General features: G+C 42.0%; 1 protein-coding gene across 19 annotated transcripts in view; it reads left to right on the top strand.

The window, feature by feature from the left end:
• Positions 1-22371, top strand: part of LOC122540755 (rho GTPase-activating protein 32) — a 591094-nt gene that overhangs the window by 379004 nt on the left and 189719 nt on the right. For 17 of the 19 annotated variants that reach the window (XM_087976520.1, XM_087976515.1, XM_087976502.1 and 14 more), the window contains one exon: positions 18653-18790. In XM_087976520.1, coding sequence (XP_087832646.1) covers positions 18653-18790 — 138 coding nt within the window. The remainder of the gene's footprint in view (positions 1-18652; positions 18791-22371) is intronic. The other 2 variants (XM_087976518.1, XM_087976519.1) reach the window with 1 other exon arrangement.

Here is a 22371-nt window from a genome sequence, read left to right as displayed (position 1 = left end):
GTGTGGCAGCCCTATGACTTCATCGAAATTCAGGCTGGGCTCAGTGGGGTGGGTTTGGGCTCTGGGAAACATGCATTTGACATTTTATTAAGAGTTCAGCAAGTTTTTGAAATGAGTAATGCGGAAAAGAGCTGTGCTGAGAGCTGTAGGACCTGAGCCCTGTATGAGTCTTTTAAAAGAGGATGTGTTTCAGTAGATGAAAGATCTGGCAGAATGTCACACTCTTGTGTCAAATTACATTGTCACCTCCTGTGCTAGTAAATGTGCAATCATTATCAAAACAATTGTGCTGCTTCTCACAGCAGTTGATAAAACTGACTTTGTTTAAAAGACATGATTTGGAGATGCCGGTGTTGGACTGGGGTGTACAGAGTTAAAAATCACACAACACCAGGTTATAGTCCAACAGGTTTAATTGGAAGCACACTAGCTTTCGGAGCGACGCTCCTTCATCAGGTGATTGTGGGACGCTCCTTCCAATTAAACCTGTAGGACTATAACCTGGTGTTGTGTGATTTTTAACTTCGTTTAAAAGAGATTGCCCTCACATTGCAGCTTGTAGCTTACTGAGCCTTACTATCATTGCATAGTGAGATTTCCTGGGCTTAGGAGTTTCCATTCAAATTCGCCTTTCATATTTGTCATAATCTGTCCAGATGATTCAAATTTGCAGTCATATTTCTTAGTTGTTACTGATGTCCTTCATTCACAATGATATGTGGTGGATTCCTTCAAATGGGAGCAGTCGGGTTTTGGTAGCGCAGATGTGGTTTTATTTTTGTATTTTCGTGCAGAAGTTGATTTTGGAATTTCTCCTACTTAGCCCAAATGCTGGAAACATTAATGTTTGCTCCATCTGATGGAGTTATGGGAGCACACGCAGCAGCAGATTCAGGAACAGCTTCTTAATGGCCGTTATTACACTGATGAATGGACTGTCTAGCCTCAAATAAAGCTGATTTTGCTAATGCTGATCATGCCTAGGGCAAGTGCCGTGCAGTGTAACCTGTATGCCTCTGTCGAAGTCTTTTTTGAAAAGTACATCCTTGCTTACAGTGATCTGCTCGTAATCAAAGCTTTTCACTGTACCTTGGTACATGTGACAATAAATCAATCCATTAATCTACAATGGCTAACGTTTGTTCAGCAAAATTGAATACTTTGGAGGAGGAATCAAATGCACAATAAAAAATTAGCCTTTTCTTATATTTGTCCAGGAATTGGTTCCAGGACATTAATAAATTGTGGAGTTGTCTGGTCAAAGAGTTCTGTTTCATAATGGCTCACAACACATGCATTTTACCTGTGGTTACATTGTGGATGTGAATAGGAACCTGCCCGTTCATAGAAGAAAGTTCACTGCATTTTTTATGAGGCTTTTAAAAAATAGGAACTATACATTTCTCAGGAAATAGCATGCATGCATATTCAAAATCTCAAGGTTTGGTTTCACAAATTGTACAGGCATTTCAGATTCTGATGCGAGATTCCATCATCATAAAATACACTAGAGAGTGATTCCCTGTTGTGGAGGGAGTTAAGTGATTTTGGTCATTTATCACAAATGGACAGTGAAGCGTCTGAATCTAATGGCTGGTCAGGGGCTGTATTACAGACCTCATTGTTGAACTCCTTAATAATAAATGTTGGTTGAGCCTTTCCCATCTGTTTCTCTGGCACTGTAATAGCAATTTGGAAACATGGCCAGATACTGACTGTTTAACAAATGCCCTTCTGACCATTGTTCAACAGCAGCACATAAACCTTGTGGCTGCTTAGCTTTTATGTTGTAATAAACACAATTTCACTGTGCAAAAAAAATCTATTTATGTTGAGGTCATCTTATTGCCAAGTGTACTGCTCATAACTGACCCACTTTAAAAGCATTGTGGAAAGAGAACAGATGCTTCCATATGTTCGCAGTGAAATATATAGAGCAGTCTTGTGCCTGTAGAGAGGGAAGCGATTGGTCCATGGTCGCCATGAGCATGGATTCATGACACTTCTGAAAAGAATGTAGCTCCTTAATGGGTTCTATCCCAATGGAGAATGAGGGTGAGAGACCCTTTCTCCAAATTGCACTGTGTTGTGAAAATTCCCAGTCGTTTCTGTAGTTCAGTTCCTGACTAGCTAATGTTTGAATTAGATTCCAAGCACTTCACACGTGACTGTGGTTCTATTGATTTCTGATGCAATTGCGCATCAGTAGCCAAGCTACTGAAACAAATGAATAGACATGCCAATGAAAGCAAAATATTGTTGATGCTCTAAAAATGAAACAAATATAAAGACTGCTGGCAACATCTTCGGAGAGAAAAAGAGTTAATATTTTGAGTTTTGTGTAACTTCTTCCAAACTGAAAGAGGTTGGAAAATAGTTTTTTTTTTAAAAAATACTTTTGCCAGAGGTGGAGTGGTGAATGGAGCATTTTGTGCGAGATCCAGTATAAATCATAAAAAGGAGTTGTTAATAATGGTGAAAAAAAAATACGTAAAATGAACATAAATTATAGTGTGAAAAGAAGAGAATAGATTCTCTACTGAGAGCAAAATAAACAAAATAGAAGCAAGACAAAGCTGTAGTGGGTAGGGATTTGTGAAGAATGTAAGAAAAAGGGCGAAGAGACATGATATAGTCAGACTCAGGTTGTGGAATTTATTATTGAGACTTAGAGGCTATAAAGTGCCTCAGTGAAAAGTGAGATTTTGTTTCTCAAGCTCGCACTGAGTTTTGTTTGAACACTGTAGCAGGCCCAGTACAAAAATGTTTGCATGACAACAAGGTGGTTTAAAGAAATGACCAGCAACTGGAAAGTTGGGATCATTCTTGTGGACAAGGAAGTGGTCAGCCTTTGGTTTTGCCAATGTATAGGAGACAACATTCTGAACAGACAAGATTAAAAGAAACTCTGCTTCACCTGAAAACTCTGTTTGCGCCCTTGGACAATGAGATGTTTGAGCAAGTATTACATCTTTTGCAATTGCATGGGATAGTGCTGTAAGGGAACTGAGGAAGTTTTAAGAATGAGGGAGGATTGCACCAAGATGACGTGGAGAGAACAGTCCCTAGAGAATGCTGGATGGGAGGAAAGAGGAAGGTGTGTAAGGTGATAGCAGAAATAGGAGAGGGTGATCTTTTGGATTAAGAGACTAGTGAGGGATAAAGTAAGGACAAGGTGAACCTTATCTTTGTTCTGGGATGGACAGGAAACTGTGATGGCAGAAGTATAGAAAATGGGTCGAGTGAGGATAAAGGAGGTCATGTTGGAGGCAGTCCGTTGTAAGGTGGCATCATTGGAGGGAATGTGATTGAGCTGGAGAAACACCGGATTTGATAGTGTCTTAGAGACATACTTTGGAGATGCCGGTGTTGGACTGGGGTGTACAAAGTTAAAAATCACACAACACCAGGTTATAATCCAACAGGTTTAATTGGAAGCACACTAGCTTTCGGAGCGACACTCCTTCATCAGGTGATTGTCAATCACCGAATGGAGTGTCGCTCCGAAAGCTAGTGCTTCCAATTAAACCTGTTGAACTATAACCTGGTGTTGTGTGATTTTTAACTTGGAGACATACAGCATGCAGAACAGGCCCTTTCACCCAAATTGGTCTATGCCAACCAAAATGTCCATCCATTCTAACCCCATTTTCCTGCACTTGGCCCATATCCTTCTAAACCTTTGCTGTCCATGTATGTGTCCAAATGCCTTCCAACTGTTGTTAATGTACCCACCTCAACCACTTCTGCTCACTTGTGTGCCCCCCCCCCCACTGTATAAACAAATTGCCCCTCTGGTTCCCTTTTATTCTTTCTCCTCTGACCTTAAACTGATGCCCTCTAGCCCTCGATTCCCCAACCCTGGGAAAAAGTCTGAGTGCATTCACCCTATCCATACCTCCATGATCTTATACACTTCAATAATATCCCCTCTTAATTTCCAATGCTTTAAAGATAAAAATCCTTGTTTGTCCAACCTCTCCGTATAACTGAGAGGCATACAGATGTGTGTGTGTGACACGCAGGCGGGAGTGTGTGCGTGAGCGAGTGTGACACACAGACGGGAGTGTGTGCGTGACACGCAGACGGAAGTGTGTGAGAGACACAAGCGGGAGTGTGTGCATGAGCGAGTGTGACACACAGGCGGGAGTTTGTGCACGCGAGAGAGGCACGCAGACGCAGGTTGCACGCGAGAGAGTGAGACGCAGACGGGGCTAGTGAGAGAATGAGGCTCGCGGGGGGGGGCATGAGATGGTGAGGCACACAGACAGGAGGGGTGTTCGAGAGAGTGAGGCACGGTGATGGGGGCGCTGAAAGGTGAGGCACACTGGCGGGAGGGCGAGCGAGAGGTGATGCATAAAGATGGGGGGGTGCATGCAACAGATTGAGGCACACAGGGGCGAGCGAGAGGGTGGGGCACACACACTGCGAGAGAGTGAGGTACACACGGGGGTCACACAAGGGCGTGAGGCACAGAAACGGGGGTCACAAGGGAGTGACACGCAGACGGGGGTCACACGAGAGAGTGAGGCACACAGACGGGGTCACACAAGGTGTGAGGCACACAGATCGGGGTCACACAAGGTGTGAGGCACACAGACGGGGATCACACAAGGTGTGAGGCACACAGATGGGGGTCACAAGGGTGTGAGGCACAGGTCACACAAGGGTGTGAGGCATACAAGGGTGTGAGGCACACAGATGGGGGTCACACAAGGGTGTGAGGCACACAGATGGGGGTCACACAAGGGTGTGAGGCACACAGATGGGGGTCACACAAGGGTGTGAGGCACACAGATGGGGGGCACACAAGGCTGTGAGGCACACAGACGGGCACACAAGGCTGTGAGGCACACAGACGGGGGTCACACAAGGGTGTGAGGCACACAGATGGGGGGCACACAAGGGTGTGAGGCACACAGATGGGGCCCACACAAGGGTGTGAGGCACACAGATGGGGGTCACAAGGGAGTGAGGCACACAGACGGGGGTCACACAAGGGTGTGAGGCACACAGATGGGGGTCACACAAGGGTGTGAGGCACACAGACCGTGGTCTCACAAGGGTGTGAGGCACACAGATGAGGGTCACACAAGTAAGTGAGGCACAGAAACGAGGGTGCGCAAGAGGGTGAGGCACGGGTGTGTGTGAGAGACGAGGCCTGTGAGATGCACAGATAGGAGTGGCGTGTGTGAGAGAGAGACACAGGCGGTGGAGCGCTTGTGAAACACACAGACAGTGGGGGTGCGTGTAAGACACACAGACGGGAGGGTACGTGAGAGAGTGTGAGAGCTTGTTTTGTGAGAGGAATTGGGACTTTACATTCGGTGTGGGACCCCAAAGGGGAGGCGGGTACAGGGTGGTCACTTCCTCAGTGATATAGGGAGGGTGAATGGGAGCACGCTGACCCAGACCTCACTGTATCTGAGCTTGCAATGTGTCACCCTTCAGGACCTCTCTTTACCAGTGCCACCATTACATTGGAACTTGCAGGAACAGCAGGAAGCCAATCAGCCCCCTCCTCAAGCCTTTTACACACGAACAGGAGGCCATTGAGCCCACCTCCTTGAGCCTGCTACACAGGAACTGGAGGAGACCATTCCGCCCCCTCTTCTTCCCACCCCATCCTCCAGTATGTTGCACATGAGCAGGAGGAGGAATTGTTTGAGAACTTGGCATGTGTGCACGCGCACATGTGCGCATATACGAGTGCCTGGTATTTGTGTGTGCATGATGTGTGCGTGCATGCCTGTTGTTTGTATGAATGTCTATGAGCATGTTGTGCATGTGAACGTCTGTGTCTGAGAGTGTGTGCATGCGTGCACCTGTGTCTATGACCGTGTGTTTGAGTGAGAATGTTGAAAGAGTAGGCCCCCAGGGACAGGATCCTTGTGTTTCTGGGTGAATTAAGCAGCTTCGAGTGTCCCTGTGGCTGTTCTAGTTGAGCTGCTTAACCCCTGTCACTATTGTCCCTCAGCTGATCCATGTAACCCCCTCCCCTGGCCACAATGATCTCCCCACTCTGACCAAGACCAGTGTTGACCCTGGGGTGCAGCAGACAGGGCTGGGATCTCAGCCCCTTCAGTCTCTGCATACTTCCAGTCATGTATGCTGACCCCTCCTCCTCCACTCCTCTCTCTCCAACACCCCCTCACCCCCCCAAGCCCTCGATCTTAATGAGAAAGGCACCTGGCCTTGTAAGCCTCCCTGTTGTCCACCAGGACCAGGGCTGGGAGAGACCAGGGGAGATTATTAATGCTGCTCGCTCCAAGCCTGTGGTCAACAGTTCAGGCCGAAAGCATTTGAGGAAGTGCGCAAGTTCCTTGCACACAACGTTTTAGTGAGTTTAAACATGAAAAGCCCTGAGAAGACGGGTCCCCCTGATGGCTGATGGGTGCTGATTTATTTTTTATATATCATAGATGTATATGTACACAATTTAGTAAGAGAATACTGTAGTGAAACACAGCAACTAAATACAGGATCCTCCCAAGAAGCTTTTCTTTTAAAAGAAGAATTGTACGCTTTATTTGAAAGGTTTTTTTTGCCCTTCACATTTAGCATGACAAGTATTTTTCTATAACACCAGATTATAGTCCAACAGGTTTATTTGGAAGTACTAGCTTTCAGAGCACTGTTCTTCAATGGGTAGCTGTGGAGCAGGATCATTAGACACAGAATTTATAGCAAAAGATTATAATGTCATGCAACTGAAACGATACGTTGAACAAACCTGGATTGCTATTAAGTCTTCCAGCATTTAGAATGGGTTGCAAGTTTTGGTTCATTAATGTGTTACGTACTCTCACACTCTTGCAGACCTTCTGTCATGCACACGCTTTCTCAGATACACACACTCACCCCCACGCACTCACCAGGCGCGCACACACTCACAGACTTATACTCACTGTTAGAAGCGTGCACTCATCCTCTCTTTCTCTCTGTCTCTGTAAAGAGACTGTAACTTCACACCTTTAATACTTTAGAGCTGAGATGTCACCTTTTTTTTCATAAAACTTTGTTATCTAGAGAACAAGACTTAAAAGTTCTGGTATTTACATGTTAATGAACTGAAACCTGCAACCCATTCTAAATGATGAAAGACTTAACAGCAGTCTAGGTTTGTTCAATATATCATTTCAGTTGCATGACGCTGTGATCTTTTGCTATAAATTCTGTGTTTTATGATCCTGCTTCACCTCTACCTGATGAAGGGGCAGCTTCCAAAAAAGCCTGTTGGACTATAAGCTAGTGTTGTGTGATTTTTAACTTTGTCCACCCCATTCTAACACCGGCACCTCCCCATCCAAGTTTCTTTCCAACATAGTTTACCATAGGTTCTTTAATCTTTTTCCAGTGTAGTTTTTTTGATACTGATTTGTTTTTTCTGTCTCTGAGTGTGAGATTTTCGCAAGGTACTCAAATTGTTTCTTTTCAAATCTTAATAAAGGTTTACAAAAAAAAGGGTGAGCGTGGGATGGACATTTTGGTCGGCATGGACCAGTTGGGGCCAAGGGGCCTGTCTACATACCCTTTGGACACTCTGACTCTAACTCAGATCCTTGAGTCCTGGCAACTTCCTTGTAAATTCCTCTGCACTCTTTCCAGTTTAATAACATCCTTCCAATAGCAGGGTGACCAAAACTGAATACAAGTGCAGCCTCACCAACTTCCTGTACAACTGTAACATAGCTTTCCAACTTCTATACTTAGTGTTCAGACTGACGAAGGCCAGTGTGCTAAAAGCCTTCTTCACTGCCCTGTCTACCTGTGACTTCACCTTCAGAGAATCACGCACCTGAATTCCAAGGTCCCTCTGTTCCACTACACTCCTTAAGGCCCTGCCACTCACTGTGAAACTCCTACCTTGATTTGACTTTCCAAAATGCAAGACTTCACGCTTATTGATATGAAATCCATTTGCCATTTTACGGCCCACTTTCCCAGCTGAACAAGGTCCTGCTGCAATTTCTGATAACCTTCCTCACAGTCCATGATACCTTTCCAAACTTATTAATCATACCTTGTACATTTTTATCCAAATCATTGATGTAGGTGAGAAACAACAATGGGCCCAGCACTGACCCCTGAGGCACTCCACTGATCACAGGCCTCCAATCTGACAAGCATCTTTCCACTATTACCCATTGCTCCCTACCATCAAGCCATCTTTGTGTTCACTCGCCAACTGGCCCTGGATTCCCTGTGATCTAAACAGTCTACCATGTGGAACCTTATCAAAGGCTTTACTGAAATCAACATAGACTACGTGAATCATCCTGCCCTCATCAACCTTCCTCATCACTTGGTCAAAGAACTGTAATCAATTTGTGAGACATGATATCCCTCGCACAAAGCCATGCTGATTATTCCTAATCAAATCCTGTCTTTCCAAATGCATGTAAATCTTTTCTCTCAGAATCTTCTCAAGTAACTTACCTACCACAGATGTTAAACTTACTGATCTATAGTTCCCAAGCTTTTCTTTATAGTCCTTCTTGAATAAGGATGCAACATTCACAAGCCTCCAGTCTTCAGCGACCTCACCCGTGGCTAACAATGATGCAAAATTACCAGCCAGGGCCCCCACACCTTCTTCCCAAGCCATTAGCAGTGTTCGTGGATATATCTGGCCATGGCCAGGAGATTTATCTGCCTTCATACACTTTAATACATCCAACACCACCTCTACTGTGATATGGACTGTTCCCAAGATATCACTAAGAACTTCCCCAAGTTCCTAAGTCTTCAGGTCTTTCTCCATTGTAAACACAGAGGAGAAATCTCCGTTGAAGACCTCACTCATCTCCTGCAGGTTTAGTAGAACTTACATATTTTTTGATTCATCCTTCTAGAAGAAGTGATGGAAGGCGTCATCAACAGTGCTGTCAAGCAGCACCTGCTTAGCAATAGCCTGGTCATTCTCACCCAATTTGTGTTCCACAAGGGCCATCCTGCTCCTGACCTCATTACAGCCTTGGTTCAAAATATCGAAAAAAAGAGCTGCATTCCAGAGGTGAGGTGAGAGAGACAGTCCTTGTCATTAAGGCAGCATTTGACTCTGCGTAACATAAAGGAACCCGAGCAAAACAGGAATCGGGAGGAAAAGGTCTCCGTTGCTTGGAGTTGTACTGGTATGTAGAAAAATGGTTCTAGCCAGTTATCTCAGCTTCAGGACATCTCTGCAGGAGTTCCTCAGGTAGTGTCTTAGACCCAACCATCTTTGCTGCTTCAGCCATACCTTCCATCATTAGAAGTTCAGAAGCGGGGATGTATGCAGAATGTTCCGCACTATTCATGACTGCTCAGATACTGTTCAAATGTATCAAGACCTGGACAATGTACTTTACAGGTGATGACCATCTTGAGTAAGACCATATAACCAATGCCCCTTGACATTCAATGGCATTGCCATCACTGAATCCCTCCCATCAACATCCTTACCATTTAATCACCATGATCGTTAATTTGCCTGACTTTGACTAGTATATATCATTTTTAAAAAAGCTCTCATCAGGTTTCACCAACAAACAAAGCAAAACAAATTAATTTTAAGCAAGTGCACAAATGCAGAAATGAATGATTAATTATTAATCTGCCTATTTAAACGACTTTCCTGATTCCTAACACACACGTTCATTTGCAAGTAGAATGAACATTTTACATTTCTGGAGAAATATCAAATGTGGCAACTATAAGCAAAAAGAACCTATTCTATGCATCAAAAGTCTAAATCATGAGATGACTTACTCATAATTTTTTTGACTTTTGAGTCAGTGATGTCACGTTATTATCAACAGTGGTGATCCAGCTGGTCAGTTTGACATAGGTTTTTGCTTGATTTAGAAATTTGTATTTTCCCAATGTTTTTTGTGTGCTGTTTCATTTCTACACTCAAATGGTGATGGACAGAGAGAGAGATCCTTCTTGCTTTCAAGTTTTATAGAGATCTGAGTGCTGTTAAAATCTGCAGTTCAACTCCAAAAGCTGATGTTAAGCAGCTTTTTTAATGTAGCTGCTCCTAGTACTCGATTGCCTCTCAAAACTATCCATGTGTACGAATATGTTAAATCCACACTGTTTTACTTCTGATGTTCAATTTGAAAATAAAAATCAATCTTTCTTTAATCTGCATTATTGTTCACACATCCAGTTTTCCCAGTTAACATTTCAAGTAAAATATGTGTAGTGGTTACATGCACTAATCCTGCTTAGTCTTATCTAATTTCACATGGCACTGCTTCCTTCACTAGTACAGCTAAAACACCCTCTCCCTCTCACACCTTTTTTCTGTTCTTTCACTTCTGTATGCTGGTATGCTGTTCCCTGTCAATTCAGTTTCCACTCTTCCTAACCACATTTGTGAACTGTACTACAAGTGCACGGGCCCCAGTCATATTCAGGTGCAACTGTCTCTTTTGAATAAGTGCTTCTTCCCCAGAACCAGTCCCTTTGCCCCAAGAACCTATAGCTTTTCCTCGTAAACCATGTCTTCAGCCATGCATTGACCTTCTTGAACTTACTGATCTATAGTTCCCAACCATTCTTCCTGGATTGGGGTACTCTGAATAATCTAGAGATTCCTATCTTATCACAATCTATTCTACCTTTAACTTCCTCCATGGCTTCTGAAATTCTGTCCTGCTCCCTCTTTGCTGTTTTGCCAGTAATTATCTGGATTTTTACTTGATTTCATGCTGCTCCCAAGCAATCACATGGCACTTCAGAAGTAACGTAGTTGTGACGCATCATGTAGGCAGGGTTGATAGAACACTTTGCCTTTTCTTGTCCTATGGTTTCATATGTTTGTCTAAGCTGTGAAATTTACCAACCTTCTTTGGCAGCATCTCTCAAATCCTGTCTTCTATTACCCAGAAAACAAGGGAAAAAACTGCAGGAAAAGATCACCACTCTTCAAGTCATCCTGACATTAGCATCTATCATTATTCCTCCTTTATTGCTTGGTAAAAATGCAGAAACTCTCTGTCTAACAATACTGTGAGAGCACCTATATCCTGTGAACATCAGTGGTTCAAATAGACTGCTCACCACCACCACCTTCTACAACTCAGATATCAAGTAAATGTTGGTTTTGTTAGCAACACCCATATCCTGAGAATTAACACAAAAAAATCTCTGATCTGGAAAAAGAATGGTAGGAGAATCATGAATTCATGTAAGAAATTATGGCATGTATAGATGGAATCAGGCAGTACTGACTTTACACAGCCCACACGTAGTTATACTGGACTAATTTTACAGAAAGCCACCATAGTATGCAATGCATGTTACTTAGACCATTGGGAAAAGCTTTTCCCACATTCAAAGCAATAATAAATGACCCATCAGTTGTAGAAATAAATAAAATCAGCCAGGAAATTGACTATCAAGTTTATGACATTGAAACATTAAGCAGGCCCAAGCATTAATAATTTGGCAGTTGACAAGTAAATTACATTACTTCTATTGGAAGAACAATTCACTGTAGTTAGAATGAATCAACTTCTTCAGGAATGAGATGATGCCACTAAATATTATCCTCAAGAAGCATTGGACTGAAGGGATTTAATACAATACGACATCTAACCAGATTTTGAATGACAGTTTGTGACTTATTTCCTTGTGGGGGAAATCTGCTGAAATTTGGCTTTAGGTAGACCATGTCACACTCGTGGGGTGGGACAGGGCATGGAGCCCTGTTTGGACTCTGCATATGTAAATCTCCTGAAGAAGGGCTTATGCCAAAAACATAGATTCTCCTGCTCCTCTGATGCTGCCTGACCTGCTGTGCTTTTCCAGCACCACATTTTTCACTCTGATCTCCAGCATCTGCAAGCCTCACTTTCTCCCATATGTAAATCTCCCCCATGTTAAGGGCATGTCACACAAGATACAAAGGATATACAGCACAGAAACATTCTGTTTGACCAAATAATCCATCCCAGTGCTTATGTTCTACTCAAGCTTCATCTCATCTTTTCACATTTATTTTCACTATCATAACTTTCTATTCCTTTTTGTCCAGCTTCCCTTAAATGTGCCTACAGCACTCAGTTCAAGCACTCCCTGTTCTACATTTTCCAAGTCTCTGGCTGAAGATCTTTCTCCCCAATTTCCAATTTGTTTCCTTATGCTGAGTTTATATTGATGGGCTCGCTCTTCCCCCACAAAAATATTTCATAACTTAAAAGACTGATTAACTGTCCTTAGGCATTCCTGTCTTTTGAAACCCAGTCTTTTGAGACTTTGATGACCAAGTGAGGAAGGGTCTTGGCTCTCCTTTTTGATCCCCTCATGGTTGGTTGCAATCAATATTTTAATTGTTATAGCATGACTGTCACATTTCAATGGAATGTAATTAACTTGATCAACATTAAACCTAGAGAGTGGTCAGCCTGTGGAATTCACTGCCACAGAAAACTGTTGATGCCAAAACACTGAAGACTTTCAAGAAAAATGTAAATACAGTTCTTAGGAGTTAAGGGATCAAAAGATAATGGAAGGCAGGAACAAATACTGAGTTCAGTGATTAGCCATGACCATATTGAATGACAGAACAGCCTCAAAGGGCAGAATTGTCTTCTGTATTCCATATTTCTATATAAAATGGTGTAGCTGAATTACAAAATTTATTCAGTGAATGAAAATTTTTTTATTATGTACTAACCTGAAAAAACCATAATAAAAATGTGACGTCAAATACATGCACAGGTGATAGTAAGCTTAGAATGAAATTGGAATCTGGTACAGAAATTAGATACAATTGCAGTTTAAAGCTCTTGGAGCCCTTGAGGTGTGAGAATGACCTGAGTCTTTACTATTTAGCTGATGTCGTATTTCTTCAGTGACCAGTCCGATTTGCCAGGATTTGGCCCATATTCCTTTAAACATTTCCCATTCATGTGCTCATCCAGATGCCTTTTAAATGTTGTAATTGTACCCACCTCCACCACTTGATGGTAGAAGTTAAATCAGGACACTAAGAAAAAAGTGGACTTTGTCAAATGTTATCATGGAAAATAAAAGCTCATGGTATAGGGAGAAAATAATGACATGAATAGAATATTGGCTGGCTAACAGGAAAGAAGGCATAAATAAGTCAATTTTATTTGGCAAGGTGTAATAGGTGGTCTGATTCAGGAGTGATTGCTGGGACCTCAACCTTTTCCAATTTAAATTGATAACTTCAATGTTAAATTTGTTGATGAGGTAAAGATGGGTTGAAAAGTTGGGTGAAGAGGCATGAGGCTCCAATGCGATATAGGTAGGTTGGGTGTGTGGGCAATGTCTGGCAAAAAGAGTGTAACGTAGGAAAATGAGAGATTCATTTTGGCAGCAAGAATAAAAAAGCATAATTTTGAAATGGTGAGAGTGTGCAGTGCACTGATAGGATCTAGGTGTCTTGCGTGAGTCTCAAAATGTTACTATTCATGCTTAGGAATGTTTATAATTGGGAAATGTAATAAACATTATTGTTAATTGCAAGAGGAGTTGGATCCAAAAGTACAGCGGTTATACTTCAGTTATACAGCTGAAGTGGTGTGACCACATCTTAAATAGTCTGCATGGTATTACTTGCCTTGTTTAAGGTTGAATTTAAATGAAGGATGTAGTTTGTTTAGTGAAGGATGTTGTTCAGATATTTCACTAAACAAACACCTGGAATGTGTAGTTCTCTCACAGGATCACGAGTCCTTGGAACTCTCTTACTCAAAAGGCAGTGCAGCAGAGTATTTAAATATTTTAAACAGAGGTAGAGGGATTTTTTTAGATTAGATTAGATTAGATTACAGTGTGGAAACAGGCCCTTCGGCCCAACAAGTCCACACCGACCCGCCGAAGCGAAACCCACCCATACCCCTACATTTACCCATTACCTAACACTACGGGCAATTTAGTATGGCCAATTCACCTGACCCTGCACATCTTTGGACTGTGGGAGGAAACCGGAGCACCCGGAGGAAACCCACGCAGACACGGGGAGAACGTGCAAACTCCACACAGTCAGTCGCCTGAGTCGGGAATTGAACCCGGGTCTCTGGCGCTGCGAGGCAGCAGTGCTAGATTCTTGATACATCGGGTGGAAAGCAACTAATTTAGAAATTGGCAGTAAAGACACCTCTCTCCCTCACTTTCATATACTCTTTGTTTCATTCTCTTTCTTTGTGTCTTTCTGTCTGTCTTTCTCTCTCTCTCTCTCTCTCTCTCTCTCTCTCTCTCTCTCTCTCTCTCTCTCTCTCTCTCTCTCTCATGCACAAACAGCAAGAATCTCTCATTTGCTCACTCTCTCTCACATGCACACCATTGGTTCAAGGGCACCTCTGTCTCTCAAAGTGCAATGCTATCTCTCTCACACACGCTCTCTCTCACACACACACACCAGCAGCAGAAGCAAGCCTGTATTTCCCATTTTCTCTGAGAATCAAACACAATTGCATTCCTGTTGAGCCAAGAGTGTTGAATTATTTTAGTGTTTGAAATGTGTACCAGTGATTGCGTGAACTGGCTGTACTCACTTCGTTTCGACATGTGAGAAAGTAGCACTTTCTGCTTACACTGTTGTACTACAGCTCTAAGGGTCAAAGGGCTACAAACTGAGGTCTAATTCCTTGTGGACCAGGGCCTCAGAATCGGCTCTGGAGCAATAAATGAAAAGTCTAAACTGACAGATATTATGAAGGAGCACAGATGTTTCTTTGGAAAGTTGTTCTTGGACTGCTCGTAATCATTTTTTTTCTGTAGAAATAGTTTATGCTGATTATGGAACAGAGTAGTTTAAATTTTATTCATAATTATGCTCCCACTTCCCCCCAGCCTTTCACAGTACCCAGAGGTCTGGGTGATTACTCTCTTTGGGGCCTGAATAACTCCAAATGCTTCCTGGAATTTTAACTGAATTTTGGACATCATTTCTTTCTTTTTATTTTATAAATATGTATTTTAGACATTCTGTCTGAGTAGTTCCGATTGCCCAGAGATGCAAGTTTCTATCTAAGACGGAAGGTGGATATATGGCAATGCATTTTAATCTGAGTGATTATGCAACGAATTGTGTACAATTTCCAGAAGAAATCAGCATAGCAATTCTGCACCGTTGCCTTGGTGTTGACTGCTCCAGTTAGCCAAAGGGATCCCCAAGGGAGAGGGGGTGCTCTATTGTAAATGGGTAATGGTCTTGTGAAAATATGTGTAAACATACGTTAAATGTAGCTGATTAGAGACTTTAAAATGTTGAAGAAAGGCTGTGTGTTTTGGGGAATGGTAACCTAGAGGTGCTGTCACTGGCCTAGTAATCCAGATGCTCAGCATAATTCTCTGGGGATGTGGGTTGAAATCCCATCATAGAAACTGGTGGAATTGAAATTAAATTAATAATATCTAGAACAGAAAGCTTGTCACTGTACAGAGACCATGAAAATATCATCATTTGCTGTAAAAACTCATCTGGTTCAGTAATGACCTTTAGGGTAGAAAAACTGCCGCTGTTAGCTGGTGTGGCCTGTACATAACTTCAGGCCCATAGTAAATGTTGTTGACTCCGCACTACCCTCTGAAATAGTTTAGTTAAAAGGACAATTAGTGATGGGTAACAAACACTGGCCTTGTCAGCCAGTGACACCTACGTGCCATGAAAAATAAAAAAAAAAGCCACTTATGACTTGCAGATGTTGACTTTCAAAGCACCATACAATTAATGAACTACATTAGTTTCAGTACGGTGGAGAAACTAGCAGCACAGCCAGTATCCAGCAAGTCCCAGTGAATGTAATGACCAAACTAATATGTGTTTGTGATCCTGGTCAAGGGATAATTATTGGTCAAAGCACTTAGGTGCCTCCTGTACACATTGCTGGTAGATTAGGTGTGGGGAAACCTTCTCTGGTGTAGTGAACCATCTTGAGTGATAAACTGACCTTGGCTACAAAATAAATATAAGCATGAGCATAGAGACTATACTTAAGCAATAAAGATTAAGGAATAATTCATTGACTCTTAACTTAATTGGCATTTATGTAGTTTGTAATTAGGTAGACAAGGTCTTTTGAAAGGATTTAAATCCACTTGCATGTTCAGAAGGTATATGATCGGGTTCCAACATGGCACTAGAAATTAAGATATGAAATTTCTAACAGTAAAGTGTCCAGATGAAGAGTATCAACAGAAAGCTGGAGGTGATCACCAAAAGGGTTGTGGTGAATGCTTTGACAGGATAGAACTACACTGAAAAATGTACAGAGATGTCTTGAAGGTATGGGGCATATAATATACAAATTTGTGATGCTCCCTAAATTCATTTCATGCAACCTCAGTCTCATATTGGTTAATACTAAGTTGTGCCATTTGGTATTAGGTTTAAAGAAGATCAGTGACAACCACTTAAATAAGCAGACTTGTTCATAATTGTGATTCTATTTCGTGTTGGACGTGAGAAAGAATTTTGTTTGGACTGACGCTAACAAAAACAATGTGCAAATATGTTGTGCCTCTAATGCACTAAATACCTAAAAGGATTTCACAGAGATAATATAAAATTATATATGACATAGATCCACAAAAAAGATATTGTATCAGATGGCATAAAGCTAGTCAATGAGGTAAGTTTTAAAGAGTGCCTTAAAGTAGGATTGTGAGGTAGAGAAGTAAAGAAGTTTATGGAGAGATTGAACTTATGGCTGAGGCAGTTGAAGGTGAAGTTGTCAATGATGGAGTGATTAAAATCAGGGATGCTCAAGAGACTATGACACTGGAATGTATTAGACCTGGAATGAAAGGAGTGCAGATTTCTTAGAAATATGTAGGTCTGGAGGAAAGATGTGAGGGACCACCCCATGGACTGATTTAAAAATAAGAATGAGAATCTTAAATTCAAGACCTTGTTTAACCAGGAGCTAATGTAATTCACAAAGCACATGGGTGGTCATGACAGCATTTGGTTTGAGTTTGGTTATGCCAATGGAGTTTTTGTTGACCTTTTAGTTTATTGAGGGTAGAATATGGGAAGCTGGACAAATTGTGTCATAATTGTTAAATGCTCTCAATCGTAACTTTTTGATATTAAAGCACAATGTAATGGAATATTCTACACTTACCTCGGTGAATGCAGCTTCAGAAACATTCAAGAATCTCATTACTATCCAGAATAAAACCGACCTGCTTGATTGTTACCCCATCCACCAAACATCTATTTGCTCCTACAACCCATTTTGCAGCAAGGTGTCTACAAGACACATTGCATTAAACACCAAGACTTCTTCAATATCACCTTCCAAATCCATGACTACTTCTACACAGGCAAACCTCCATCTGCAATCTCGGCACTATCCTGACCCAGAACTACATTGTCGTTCCTTCATTTTTGTGGGATCAAGATCCTGGAAGTCAGTTCCAAACATTGTGGGTGTACCTGAGCAATAAATCCTGGCCCAGTCATCAATACTATGACAGAGGAAAAATAAATCTGGAGGTATTAAAATAAAGATGAGACTTCCAGTATCAGATTATTTAAGGCAGGAATAGCGATGAATTATGTTACAAAGGCGGAAAACAAAGCCGCCTTAGTGACGGCATGTATATATTGTTAAAAGTGGGTCTGATACCTGAGTTGTCTGGATGGCTGGTTTGTAATCCTGTGTAATGCCAATACCATGGGTTCATTTTCCACACTCATGAAGGACTCTCCCTTCTCAGTCTTTCCTCTCACCTGAGGCATGGTGAGCCTCAGGTTAAGCCACAAGGAGTCATCTCTCTGAATCAACCTGCTGGTCTGGTAGGACTATGGGGACTTTACCATATATTATGGTTGAAAGCTTGTGTCTGGTCAAAAGGGAACAGAGGATACAAGCAGGTTGGTTCAGCATTTAGTTGGTTCAGTATGTGATGGAATCAATGGTGTGGGATCAGATTGGTTTGGACTCTAGACAATGGCTTCAGACTTCTTCATATTTAATTAGAGGAAATTTCTTGTACCTAAACCTGGATGTTAGGTAAACAACTCCGATGAATGGAGGGGCCATAATTGTGAACGTGGCAACAATAGTTTTGATTTTAAATGATGACTGAGGAGCAGCATGAGGATGGGCAGTAAGAGGAACCAAGGTAGATTTTTGGAGGACACCAGAGAATCAGTTGGTTGGGAAGAGAAACCTTGGAGACAATTTTCTGATGATGATTCAGTTATTAAAATGGAACAGGCCTGTGAACTGCCACCAAACTGGAAAAATGTGGAGACACAATGGAAGAGAATGATGAGTCAATTGTGTTCAAAGCGTCAGACAGGTCAAGATGGATGAGGAAGGAATATTTATCTTGTCATGGGTAACAGAGGACATTATTTTTGACTTCACTAGGGCTTTTAGGGTTAGAGGAAAATGTGGAGTTTAAAACAGAGCTGCTATGATCTTGTTGAATGATGGAGCAGAGATGAGGGGATTAATGTCCTGCTTCTGCTAATTTGTATTGTAGCACAGTAGGAAACCTGATAAGAGAGATTTTCTAAAAGATGCAATTTGCATTATGTTAATAACATGTTCAGAACTCTTCTAAGACATTTGTTGATACAAGCTATTTCTTTTTCAAGCTGCTTGAATTGTTTTGTCTCAGTTCTAAGATGACATAAGTTCAATATCTTCAGTAAACCTTCCTCTATCTGCAGGGCAGAAGTTGGATTGTGAAGAGGAGTTATGAAGATTTCCGGGTGCTGGATAAACACCTCCATCTCTGCATTTATGACAGGCGTTTTTCCCAGCTTGCCGAGCTGCCGCGGACGGATTGGCTGAAGGACAGTGCAGAGGTATGGCGTCTTACTACGTGTTGCCCCTGTGGGCTGTGTAAAGTTCACAGTTCATTCCTGGGACTAAGGAAGGAAAGCAGTTGGAATTATGTTTCTCACAAACCTTACAGTGCAACTGTGGAGTAGCATTCATAACAAACGTCAAACTTCAGGAGATATATTGGAGGAGATAGCTCTCCACCTCCTTTAATCCACAAGGCTCCAAATACATTTTAGAAAGAAAAGTCACAAGCAATCACTTATTCTTAGTCATACCCCAACACTCATTAATCCTCCCTTTCCCCAAGGTATTGACACAAAAGACTTATAGCAAGTCTTTCTCTCTGTTATGCAGCATAGCCATGTTCTGCTCCTCCCTGGCTTTCTGCAACTCATTACCCATGGACTCAACCAAATTCTCTTTTCTTCACTTTCCTCTCCTGCCTACTATGTTATCTTCTCCCTTTGTCTCACAAGTGTTATCTCTCTGCCCTCTTCTCTCCAATCATTTTTCTTTTGAATATCCTGACTCTGCTGTTCTTCCCCTCTTTTAAGCACAGAACATGGACTTGCACCATCAGATCTGCACTGATCCAAAACAACCAACAAACTAGTCTAATCCTATTTTCCAGCACTTGACCCATTGCCTTGAATGCCTTGACAATACAAGTGCACGTCTAAGTAGCTTTTAATAGTTTAAAAGAGGGTTTTTAATGACCACCCTAACAGGCAGAGTTCCAGATTCCCACCACCCTCTGAGGAAGGAGTTTCTCCTCAGAACTCTTGTAATCCTTCTGTACTTTACAAGTTTAAATCTACAGCCTCTGATCATTTATCCCGCTTTTATTGCGAAAAAATTTCTTCCTGCCCCTACTGTCTTCATAATGGAAACTCTCCAGCCTAGGCAACATCCTGGTAAATCTCCTCTATACTCTCTCTAGTGCTATCACATTCCTCTTACCATGTGGATTCCAGAACTGCGTACACCTGTGGCATAACCATCTTATACAGTTCCAGCAAAGCCTCTCTTTCTTAAACTCCACATCTTGGTTCATAAAGGCAAGTGTACCATATACCACCTTAACCGCTTTATCCACCTGTCCTCATACTTTAACAAACTGGTGGACATGCACACCAAGATCCCTCAGATCCCCAGTGTTTCCCAGGGTCTTACCATTCATCATGTATTCCCTTGCCATTTTTGTCCTGCCTGAGTGCATCACCTCACACTTATCCAAACTGAACTTCTGCTGCCATTAATACACATGCCTTCACCAGTTTTTCCTTTGCTCTCCTGCTCCCCTTTTTCTTGTCCTTACTCTCATCCTTTCTCCCTCCCCTGCATCTTCATTTCTAATTTCACCAAGTTCAACTCTCCCCACTCTCTGTTCTTCCAATTACACTTTTACAAACATTCCACTCACGCCTCACACTTCACTCCTCCCTTCCCTTCCTCTTTCACCCTTGGATTGTCCTCTCCTATGTTTTGATTCCATCTGCACCCCAGCTCTCCTTCCCCTTCTTTTCCTTTTCTAACTCTGGTGCGCAAATAATCACTTTGTATATGGGGAAAATGCAAGATCTATTCAGATTTATCCATTTGTTATTCTGTTAGTGGTGAAAGTAGATCACAGAATGTATTTAATTTTTCTTAGCAACATGTTGTGCAGTAAGTGCTTTTCTCAGAAGATGTTTGAAGTGAATCCAAACAGTTCATGAGATGTATTGTTAATAGCGTATTGTCACTGATGAGAGTGATTCCTATGGTGCTCTCACATTGAGAATAATCTTCCAGTACAATCACTTCCTTGCTAATGGATTCTGTAATATGGGTATACTGGCTGATCTGAAAATTGGTTTGGTGGTGTTCTTGATTTGATGCATTTCATTGAACAGTCTCTCAGCTCTCAGATGATTCAAATCTATTTTCAAGTCACTTAAAACACAAGTAAAGAAAGAAATACTCACATTTATTAAATGCATTTTAAGACTTGTAAAAATGCTTGAGAAGCAAAAAATACTTTTTAAGTTCTGAAGAAGTCTCATTCGACTCAAAACATGAAATATGTGTTTTGTGCACAGATGCTACGGGAGCTGTTGAGTTTCTCCAGCATCCTCAATATTTTACTTTTATTTAAGGGTTTGTAATTAGGTTTTAGCATCTTCCATTTCTCGGTGTTCTTCTGCTATCTCCGGTCACAAATAAATATGTTCAGGAGCTATTTTGGTTCATGAAAATTAAATATCAACTTCTGAATTATTTTGGTGACTGACTTCATTTTGTCCTTTGAGCTGTATCATAGACTCAGACATTTACAGTGTAGAAGGAAGCTTTTTAGTCCATCATGTGTGTGCGAGTAGACAAAAGATCTAACTGCATTGATTCCATTTTCCAGCTCTTGGCCTGTAGTCCTGGAGGCTGTGCCAATGCAAGTAGCTAAATATTGTTTAAATGATGAGAATTTCTGACCATTCTATCAGGTGGCTCCAAAGTCTCACTATCTTCTGGGTTAAGCTAATTTATCCTCAATGCAGAGGCGATGGCCTAGTGGCATCATCATGAAACTTTTAATATAAAAACTCAGGTAATATTCTGGGTACTCAGGTTCAAGTCCTACCATGGCAGATGGTGGAACTTTAATTCAGTAAATATCTGGAATTAACGATGACCCTGAAACCACAATCAGTTGCTGGTAAAACCCATCTGGTTCTCAAATGTCCTTCAGAGAAAGAAATCTGCCATCCTTCATGTGACTCCAGATCTCACAGAAATTTGATTGACTCTCAGCTGCCCTCTGAAATGGCCTAACGAGCTGCTCAATTGAATCAATCACTAGAAAGTCTCAACAAAGAAATGAAGCTGACAGAATCACATGGCATCAACCTCGGTACCGGGAACAAAAACAGCCTGTGAACCTTAAAAGTTCACCTTACAACTAAGAGCAGACAAGTCAACCAACAGCCTGACATTATCTGTAAGGTATGATTCTGTGAGTATGACTGTCCCAAATACCACCATCACCATCCCTGGATATGTCCTGTCCCACAAGCAAGATATGGTAGCATAGTGATAAGCAGACAGGAGGTGGTTGCCCTGATAGTCCTCAGCATTGACTCCACCCCCATAAGCTCTCATGGTATCATGTCAAACATGGGCAAGAAAGCATCCCGCTGACTACCACATACCATCCTCCTTTGGATCAGTGTCCTTCATGTTGAAGGAGGAGACAGGAAGCACAGAAGATGAAAAGGGTGCGGAATATTCACTGGGTGAGGGTTTTCAATGTCCAGAGCTAAGAGTGGTTCAGAAGCAGCACGACTGATCAAGCTGGTTGATACGTAAGAGAAATAACTTCTAAATTGGGTCTGTGGCAGGTATGAAGAAGCCAACCAGCGGGAAAACACACTAGACTTGCCCTCATTAGACATGCATTTATCCATGACAAGACTGTGGAGGCACAATCCTGCCTTATCATTGACATCCCCTCACATCTTGTTGTGTGGCACTAGAACAGAAGGGGATGTCAGGACAGCACCATGCAAACCTAAAAATGAGATGTCAACCTGGTGAAGCTACCAAACAGGAGTACTTACATGTCAAC

Source organism: Chiloscyllium plagiosum, unplaced genomic scaffold, assembly GCF_037043375.1.
Source record: "Chiloscyllium plagiosum isolate Xiang-an unplaced genomic scaffold, Cpla_swu_hap1 HiC_scaffold_29, whole genome shotgun sequence".
Taxonomy (NCBI): domain Eukaryota; kingdom Metazoa; phylum Chordata; class Chondrichthyes; order Orectolobiformes; family Hemiscylliidae; genus Chiloscyllium; species Chiloscyllium plagiosum.
The sequence above is the reverse complement of the archived record's forward strand: the minus strand, read 5'-3'. Positions and strand labels throughout refer to the sequence as shown.